The sequence below is a fragment of the Xyrauchen texanus genome, chromosome 14, assembly GCF_025860055.1.
Source record: "Xyrauchen texanus isolate HMW12.3.18 chromosome 14, RBS_HiC_50CHRs, whole genome shotgun sequence".
Classification (NCBI taxonomy): domain Eukaryota; kingdom Metazoa; phylum Chordata; class Actinopteri; order Cypriniformes; family Catostomidae; genus Xyrauchen; species Xyrauchen texanus.
In genome coordinates, this window is record NC_068289.1 from 29894365 (window position 1) to 29904423 (window position 10059).

At 38.1% G+C, this 10059-nt stretch overlaps 1 protein-coding gene across 2 annotated transcripts in view; it reads right to left on the reverse strand.

The window, feature by feature from the left end:
* The window catches only part of LOC127654819 (DNA-binding protein SATB2-like), a 56267-nt gene that overhangs the window by 19779 nt on the left and 26429 nt on the right, over positions 1 to 10059 (reverse strand). For both annotated transcript variants that reach the window (XM_052142273.1, XM_052142274.1), the window contains 3 exons: positions 9230 to 9412; positions 1026 to 1152; positions 37 to 160 (listed from right to left, as the gene is read on the reverse strand). In XM_052142273.1, the coding sequence (XP_051998233.1) occupies positions 37 to 160; positions 1026 to 1152; positions 9230 to 9412 (434 nt within the window). The remainder of the gene's footprint in view (positions 1 to 36; positions 161 to 1025; positions 1153 to 9229; positions 9413 to 10059) is intronic.

The following is a 10059-nucleotide window of genomic DNA, read 5'->3' on the forward strand; positions in this document are numbered from 1 at the left end:
AGCAGAAAACCATACGTGAGCGGTTTGCAACTGTACCTGGGAGAGTGGACATTCTTTAGCCAAGGTGCTCTGGTTCATCTCTTTCAGCAGTTCTTTGAGGGCGTTGCGCACTGTTGCGTGGTTCCATTGCTCTGATGGGAGGTCCTCCAGCTTGGCAAAGCTGTTTCCATAAAATCATCATTAGTTGTCCCTCCATAACTCAACCGTAATCATCTTCAATTCCTAATTGATAAACACTGCAGCAGGCACAGTGCCAGGTCAACATTACCATCACCATGGAAACCCAAGAAAACAAATCTAGATGGTACATGACTACACGATGACTACATCAATCCTCTCATCTGGAGCCTGTGTTTATCTCTTCAGCATTCAGGGGTAAACTGTAATCAGTGGGCATGAAAGAGCTCATTGAGCAGTTCTGATAAAAGTTTAGCCTGGCCTGTTTGCTGCTCTTTTGACATATCCTTAAACCTTCCTTATCAGTCCTTCATCTAAAATTCAAATTTAGGGGCTGTCTACCATTGACAGGCAAAAAAATCCTGAATTATCCAGACACTTCCTACAGTATAGGAATAATATATATTGAAATGGAATGCAAGGCTTGTCACAGTGTTTACATAAAAGAGTAATATGCTGTAATAATACAGTTATCCAATATTTCATTTTTACCATAGTTTGAGGACAGGGAATTCATATTTCTCAGTAACACTTTAAAAAGATTATGATGTAGCTCAAAAGAAAAAAAATAGAAACAAAAGGGTTTTACCATATGAGAATATTTTTGAGTTCCACAAATAACTTTGTGCTCTCTAGAACTACAGAAAACGAATGTACTGTATATATGTACTGGTGCTTTAAAGAACTCAGAAACAAAAATACTGAACTGAAGAACCTATAATGATTATGCCGAGCTCAAAAACCCAGTGAGAAATTATTTTTGGTAGAAAGCGAGTTCTCTGCTGAGCCTGAATAAAGAATTTCTGAAAAACCTTGAAGAATTGGATCCTTTGGGGCAGTGCTCTTACCTCTGCAGCTGGATGCGGAGCGTGACCATGTGATAAACGTCCAGCAACATATCAGCGACTGTTGCCTCTGGAGCATCTGTCAGGCAATGGATGGGCAATGGGTTCCAACGGCCTACCTTAATGATGCCTGTGGAAAGTAAGCAGAGAGAGAAGGAGAGTCGATTAACCCCACTTGATCTCATTGTGCCACAAATTTGTATTGCATCTTTCCATGACATCATCAAGGATAACATCCTGTCAATGATGGTTGTAATGAAATCTAAATAAGAATGAGGAGTGGCACCAGTGCATTCAGTAAGAAGCTCCACCAAACCAGAACCAAAGTCTGAATACAGCACATTACCTCATAATGCCAGCAAAAAATTAAATCAATAAATTCAGCAATAGTGAGCGCACAACACATCACGATTAAATGACAGTGAAAAGAGAATAAGGGAGGGATGGGAAAGAGGACTGAGGTGGTTTGGGGCTGTACATAGCATGTATGTACAATTAAATAATGGAACAATGTGATTTACTGCATATGTCGAAGTACATAATTATACATTGAGTATTTAATTGACAGGATGATGCGTCCGTTTATTGTTCACGAAATAGAAATATTTACATTATTTACACATACATTTCGGAAATTATGTGGAGGGCTTGTTGTTTCCTTCCTTCTTGTATTCAGCAGTGGTTCACCCTATGCTATAAAAGCAGACAGCAAGGAACAATACTACCAATGATAAGGCTTTATCTATTAAACACTTATCAGGTCAGGAAGAAGCACCTAACACACAGGCTGAGGATCGGACCATTAACAGTGGGCCCCAGGGGCGCCTCTGGCTCTTTTACAACCAGACAAGACATGTAGGAAGCAGCCGTTCATCTAGCGCATCACAGCCTCGGACAATTACACCCCCCTTCAATTAATGGGCCGTCATAAACGCAGGTCAATGATTGTATGATTAACCCAAATTGACTGTTATAAATGCCTTGCGTTGTGCAAAGGATGAGACAAGCATTTATGGCTGAAGAGTAATCTGTAATCGGGGTGTCACGGTGTGACAATGCAATATTACTGAGCGATGCAATCTGATTGTTTTGTAAATATGCCAGGTAACTAAGGCCGTCCCAGACTGAATTGGGTGAAAAGACGTGCATTGCTTAATATTTTAACGTTGTGTGAAGGTTAATAAGAAATGTTTAATGGGTTTTAACTACTTACTTTCAAAAAGACAGGAGAGGGCCTCAAGCATTTATAGTGCATTCACCTCCAATTTCAAAAGTCACATTTATGTAGCAATTTGCACAAAATTATATAGAAATAAATCAGTTTTTAGACATTATTTAAAGTATATCTCTTTAAATTACACTGAAGCTGTTTACAGATGAGCCGGTTTTATAATTTGAGTCCGGGCCAGGACAAAACCTATTCTGCTGTGGACTAAGGATGCCATAGATTTTTTTTTTCTCTAAGAACCACACTGTGCTATTAAAAATGAATTAGCTGAATCTATTATGCCCTCCGCTCTATTTATTTCCAGATGTTGCAATCATTGTCAAAATGTGCTTTACATGTAAACTGGACCTCTGCTCGTTGCATTATGAACTGTTTTCCAAACACTGCACACGTCCGTAAACACTTTTCAACACGCACTGCTTGTGTGCATGTGCAGTCAATGTACAGTATATCCCTTGTGTGAATGTATATATTTGACATATCCGAAAACAGGAAGTGAATAGAGCTGACCACAAACAAAGGGCGCACCACGATTAGACACAAAACACATCCATGCACGCGCACACACCCACACACACACACACACACACACACACACACTCTCTCTCTCTCTCTCTCTCTCTCTCTCAGAAGTATTTCCCATGGTCTTATGAGGGACTGGCTGAAGCTGTGAAAACTAAACAACGCTAATCACATTACTATCCACTAAACGAGACCCAGACACTGCCCAGCTTCTCTCTCCCTTTTTCTCTCTCTCTCTTGTCATATTTGGGTGCTTTAGGCTGTTTGTGTCATCTGAAGAGCTCCAGCTGCTCAGTCACACACAGACATGCCGATGGATGACTTACCTACATCCAGACAGCACTGCCATTGCCACTAATGCCTAATTGAACAAGTTAGCTTTGGACAGACAATGCTTTTGCAAATTAGCAAGTGCTCTATTGTTTTCTCTCAGCTCAGTGTTTGTGTTTTGACTAGAGAGAAGCTAACGAGACATTTTATGTGACCTGTTCCACCATTTTCTTTCCCTATTGGCTGATTGCTCCTTCTGTGGGAGCATATCAGTGTCACCAGATCTGATGACCAGGGCTGACCCCTGGGTTTGTGGTACCCTAGGCAATATTCTGAAACTATATAATATACATAATATATACAATTCTATAGAATCACTGCAACATAAGTAGTTTCTTTCTTTTTAAGAGAAAGCAACAGAATTTTTCAAACTGTGCAACAGACTCAGTGTAAACAAACAATTGGGGCAGATCTATGTACAAAAGTACATAAGCCTATAAATTTAAACAGATTTTGTCCCAAAAAAAAAAAATTGTTGACCAATAATTTTTGTGCGTTTGCGTACTTGCTTAAAGTATGTTTCTGACCTAAGAAGGGCATTATATGTATTCTATACAGTGAGTTACCTACTCATAAGAATTAAATCAATAGCATTCATTTATCATAGGGGAACCAATATATAGTTGTCACGGTGCCACCCTCTTCCAGTGTTTATTTGGTGCTAAGCATCTTCTTCATGCTAGTTGTTATAATCTACTTGTTTATTATGGTTCTCACAGGATCTCCACCAGCACATCAGGTCTTAAACGACTGCCTACTGTATATGATAGGACGGAACTGTTTGTGAGCCTTGTAACTTCAGTCTTAGGGCGTTTCGTCTTTGTTTCAGTGTTTCAAAGATATTTGTGGAGATATATTCCACAGACATGAATTGAAGAGGAGAGGCAAGTCAGACAGATTAAGACAGTTTGTGAGTTTGGCCACTCCCCCCTTTAGCACTGTCCTCCTTCTTAAAGTGTATGTTTGTATAACTGGTTTTCCTTTGATTTTTGAAGGTCCCATTGTAATGCTGAGTGAATGCCACCACATTTACTGAGCCTGCAGAATGTATACAACCCATGATTCCCGCTCAGAGTAGCAGCATCAAATTGAGACTGAATTGAGAGTGTTTTCAATATACAATGGAAAGTCCACATTCAGCTGTGATTTCTGTAAGATGTGAGTGTCAGTGAGTTTAGACTTCAAACACCCCACTTCCCATGCAATTTAATAAACCGTTTTACATTCACATGTGTAAAGTTGAACAGACAGCCCACACCAATTCACAAAAAAAAAAGAAAATGTGCCCTTTTCCAATAAACGGCAGTTAAATGTACTCCTATTTACATTATAAGCTGTAGCATCACCAGAGACTGTGGTAATGTCATTAATGAATCATTTTTAACTTGGAAAGGTTCTGTTCCTTGTCATTTTCCTCCCCCCAGCACAAACCATTGTTCACATGGCCACATTATAATTCCTCCTCCTAGTGCTGGCCTTTCATGTGGTCAGCTAGTGGCTTGGCCAAAGCTTATGTGTACCCATTCTCTCTCTCTCACACACACACACACCCCACACACACACACACACACACACACACATATTCATCCTCACACAAATGCAACCTCACACACAGTATACATTTTTTCCTAACATACTTTATTCAGTTTGGATAGATGCACTGAACTCCTGTGCTCTGCATGACTTGGCACTGTTGAAGGGATGCCCCAGTCTATGAATCAGGAAAGTCAAAAATCACTATACTGTTACAATTAATCATCATTATAAAAGTAATCAATCAATAAAAACAATGATCAATCTACTGTATATAGGTGAACAAATCAAATGGGAAAGTCAGGCCTGAGAACAACTCTCTCCCAAGACAATACTATAGCAACAATACAGCTTACTACTTAATTTATATCTATGGCAGTTGTAGTTAGAATTTCTAAATGTTTAGGCTTCTTACCATACTAAACCTTACTGAATGCCATAGTTTTTTCTTTTTTAGAAACTATAGTTATAGTGATTAAACCATGGTAATAAGGAGAAATGTATGTAGTTAACTGTGTGTTTCTACAAATACAGGAATTTTTGTCTAGGAAAAAGCTAAAGTGTGGCTGTCATATATGACCAATCAGATAAAGCAGTGATGGAAACTACTTGTTTTAGATTGGCTACCAGGTGTGTCAGATAGCAAGCTTGATTACGTTTTCAACATTCAGTTGAGGACAGAGACAGGTCTTAAAAATGCACTTTTAACCAAACTAATGAGGTCCACAGAAAATATTAAGAGCATTTTTCAGCTTTTATTTTTTTTTTATTTGTCAGAATTGTAGAAAACACCATTTAGAAAATGATTATCTAGTTGTCTAGTTATTTGCAATTTTGCAATGTATGTGCAGTGACTCTTTGGCCCTATCAGGCAACAGAGTGCATTTTCATAAAACTGACCCACGGTGGCTGCATGTCAAACGTGGCAGAGCAACAATGCGCCCGTACTATAATCTGTCACCACTGTTAATTGTCTGAAGCCTTAAAGTACAGGTCTGTCCATACAATTCTATAAAAGTACTCAGACCCTTATAATTGAAATAAACAATATCTCCCAGCTAATTACTGGCCAGGCTAATTAAAGAAAGGCAGCGGTGCTGGGAGAGGAGCTTAAATACACCACTACGAGCAAGCTATGCAGGACACATTTCAAGCAGGGAGAAAATAGATGGGACTCTGTGTAATTTTGGTTGTGAACCGCAGAGGAAAAATGTTTAATTTAAGCCAGAAATTATTCATTTAACATAAACGCTTGCTTTAAAAAACAAAAAGTATTCATTTGAGAGGAGAGCTCTCTCTCTCTATCTCATTTTCAGTGAAGTCTAAGGACTAAACTAAAGTCAGTGTCCTTTCCCATAATGGGAGAATCTTGTTAGTATGTGTGAGTGTGTTTGGGATAGTTATTTTAGCCATATTCCTCTCCTTCTCTTTTATCTGGGCTAAACTGATGACTGTGAGGGAGTGTGGATTATATACTTTCCAAATTGTTTGTTTGTTTTCCAACACTGCCCTGTCCTCCTCTGTGTCCTTTTGATATTGTTTTGCGTCGGGCTGCTTTGAAATGCAGAAGTGACCTCTCTTTTTTTTTTTTTCTCAGATGTGACACCATTGTGTGGGCCAGACTGGGCTATTTGGCCTTTCCAATCATAATGCCGCTTCTATTTAATTTGCGAACTTGTTTAATTTTAAAGTACAGAAAGGTTTTGTTGGAATTTAAACAAATGGCTTAAGGATTTTTATAGCCTGATTTAGGCATTTCAAAGGAATCTCTAAAAGGCATGTTGAGTGAATTTGAGACATGCTGTTCCCTTTTGAGTGACTTTCTTTTTTAACTTCTTACTGTATTTCTTGCTGTGAATTTTTTATATTTATTAGGGCTGTAATTTAATGCATTATTTTTGTGTGATTAGTTATTCAGAGTGACTCTTTGTACCCAGGTGTAAATAACACCTGCCACACAGCACCGCTATTTGCACCCCAATTGAAAACAAATTTACAACAATCTTTTTAAAGGTGTCTTTATGCCCCTGTGTAGTTCCTGGATGCGGTCAAATTTCTCTCCACTTCTGACAGGCATAAGAGCTGCCTCACGTGCCTGGGCTGCGATCACACGCAGGCAGCAAACAGAGGCTTTCCCTTGGGGTCGTTGATGCCATAGCATTGGCCTATCACACCCAGTCCGTGCCCACCCCTTACGGGTTCGAACACACTCTACGTGAAGTGTAGCATCCTCGTGGGCACTGGCCAATGGCACCTCCCTAGCAGACATATGCAGAGCAGCGGGCTGGGCAACACCAATACCTTTACGAGATTTTAAAATCTCAGGGCTGAGTCGGTCTTGTCCCATGTTTTCTCAGGTCATAGGTCTCAGGTCTCAGGTTTCTCAGGCGTTTTTTTGAAAGGTTCATGTTCTCAGTGCGAGAACATAGCCATGGCAACGTTGCAGTTGTGGCTTTCTTCCCTCACGAGAGAAAGCCACTTCAAAAGAAGCCAAATTCTGTCTGCATTTCTAATTGGCCGTTTCTCAAGTTCAGAGATGCACAAGGCTCTCAAGAGAGACCCCTAGTGTCCCTTCTTTGACACAACGTCTCGTTCCCTCCATCAGGTAACGGAGGTTACAATAGTAACCAAGATGTTCATTTTTGCAAAGAAAGTTTAGGGTTAAGGGATGTGGTTGGTACCTTGAATGCATAAAATGGGTACCTTGAATGCACTAATTCGCTTTGGATAAAAGCTTCTGCCAAATGCATAAATTTAAAATGTAAACACAGCTGGACTGAGCGCATGTCCAAATGCAGGGATGTTGAGATGTATTTTTCTAAGTTTTGACACACTTGACACAGTGCCCTAAAAACGCTGTGCTGTGTTTATGACCTGACCCAAAGAGTCCTTCTGACACATGGATGTGTATACATTGACACATTCTTAGAAAAGCCCTTATAATAAATCTATCTCAGACAATTTGACAAATTCAATTGCAGAATGGATGGCTGTGGACTGTAGGCCAATTTCAGGCCTTAGTTTAATAATATGGAAATAAACTGGCTATATATTGCCTTCTAAAGCCACCTTGTCTTATCAATGGTTTAGTCGTTTGCCACAATATTAAAAAGCATTGTAATTATCTGAATTATTATATTTATCAATTATTTAATAATTATATATTGATTTATTGTTATTTGAGGAACCCAGACAGTCTGGGTTATTTATTAATTTTGATTAATTTGATTCATTCATTTGCATATCATGTAATTTATGTAATTTAATTACAAAATTTAACAGATTGACATATCTATTATTTATTTATTAAAAATAAAAAAGAAAAGGATGAATTATTTATGGATTAATTACAAATTGTAGTCACATATACAATACCAGACAAAACTTTAATTTTAATACTGCAGTCTTGGCACTGCAAAAAAGGAGCAAACATTTCATCAGCCTAGCCTGAAGGATAGTTTCATTAAAGGTTAAAATATGGTCTTCAGTTTTATCTTTTCACTCTCTCTTTTCTGTTCATGTATCTACTGACAATACTTTTTAGAATACATCAATACAATGAAACATCATCAAATCACACAACAAACTTTGTTTTAGAAAGAGGTAAAGAATGTGAACTGTGAATAAAACAAAATAATTAGTTGACAGATGCCAAACGCTCAATCTATGACGTAAACTGTAATGTATTTTTTAACCCACATCTACATGAAGAAATGGCTGTTTTAAATTTTCTACCAACAATACAAGTACACTTCACAGTCTTCTGGGAGATGACAAGCATGTGTACAACAATAAAGTAAGGCATTATATTTCTTCTTTGGCCCACATACTCATAAATATTCTCTAAATACACTCACAAACGCACATACACAGAAAAGTGGATACAAAGACCTTGAGCAGACACAAACATGCATTCCCACATACCACACATACACACAAATACATTTCACACACATTTTTTGTGACGTGAAAGTACCACATTCTTTGCCTCCCCATCTCCTTTGTTCTCTTTTAATGACATTTTCAGACTGTCTGGGATTCGGTTATGTTAAACAAATGCCCGTCCTCCTCAGAGTTCTCAGACAGGCTAGCTCAAAACAGTATATCTTCCTGTCAACATCTCAACATCCAGACCTCCTCCAAGTCCTCACAGCCACTCTAATTGGTCTGAACTTTAATACTTGTTGAATATTACACAGTATTGTACTGTATACTGCTATAATATTTAAAAACATATAATATAAATATAATGTATCATTGGATTTAATTCTGGCATCCAGCTATGTCAGAAATAAATATGCTTATTTTTTATTTTTAAACCAATTTGGTACAAAAAACAGAATTGCCCCTATTTGCACTAGAGTGTAAATAGCATCCACCTTTAATATGAGCCTAGATTTTTAATATGAGCCTAAAACAATGTCTTTCATTCTGAAGTGAAACTCTTGACTTCTACTCGTCAGTGCATTTTATTAACTAAAATTGTAAGTGTAAATTCATCCACTCTATCAAGTGATGACATGGACCTTTTCATGAGTCTGTGTCTGATTTGAACACATATAGTGCTCTAATTCCAGGACAGTAGTGAACTCACCATGTGCCTGGGCTGCAGAACTGTGGGAGTAGCCCAGGGCTAGAAGTGCCGTCTCAACCAGCTGAGTGAAAAGGATGTCCTTCCTGACCAGCACAAACTCTGCATGTTCCTCACGGCTTTCTCCTTCTGATATCATCCCTCCATCCACCTGCTCCACAACACAGAAGACTGGAATCATCAGACCTGCAATAGCGGAGAGAAAGAGGCCATGACAATCAGTACAGAAACAATAGTCAAAAGTGAAGAGCTTAGCTACAGATTTAATAAAACAATAAGCCACAGGAGCCTGTGCATTATTACTTTTATAAAGCAGCGGCAACTATTTGATAAAAGACACTAATGTTCTATAAACATCAAAATCTATGAATAATAATATTAGAAAAGACCATTCTTGATTGTTAATTTGTTTTACTGTAGGCTTTTGTCAAGAAACATGGCAACTAGATGCAAAAATATATCATGTGCATTCATAGGTGTGTGTTTATAGTCATTTCATTATGGCTTTGGTTCATCCAGTCAGAATTTAGAGTCAGAATTATCCATTTTATATTATACTACACTACAGTCATATATTGAAAAGACAACAGTGTGAGTCGAAATTTTGCCAATGGAAATCAGGCTTGACCTCATTTTCATGCAAGCATTTTAAGCATTTTCATAACAATTATGTTCATGGCTTCTTTTCTAAATCAAGCATAGCGTTAATTTGAATAGGCACATTTGCTTTTTGCAAGAACATTATTTTCATTAGAAACCATTAATGATTAATAGGTTCATCATTTACATTTGAATAAGAAGGCCAGGGTCAGTCGTTTGTCCTAGCTTTCCTG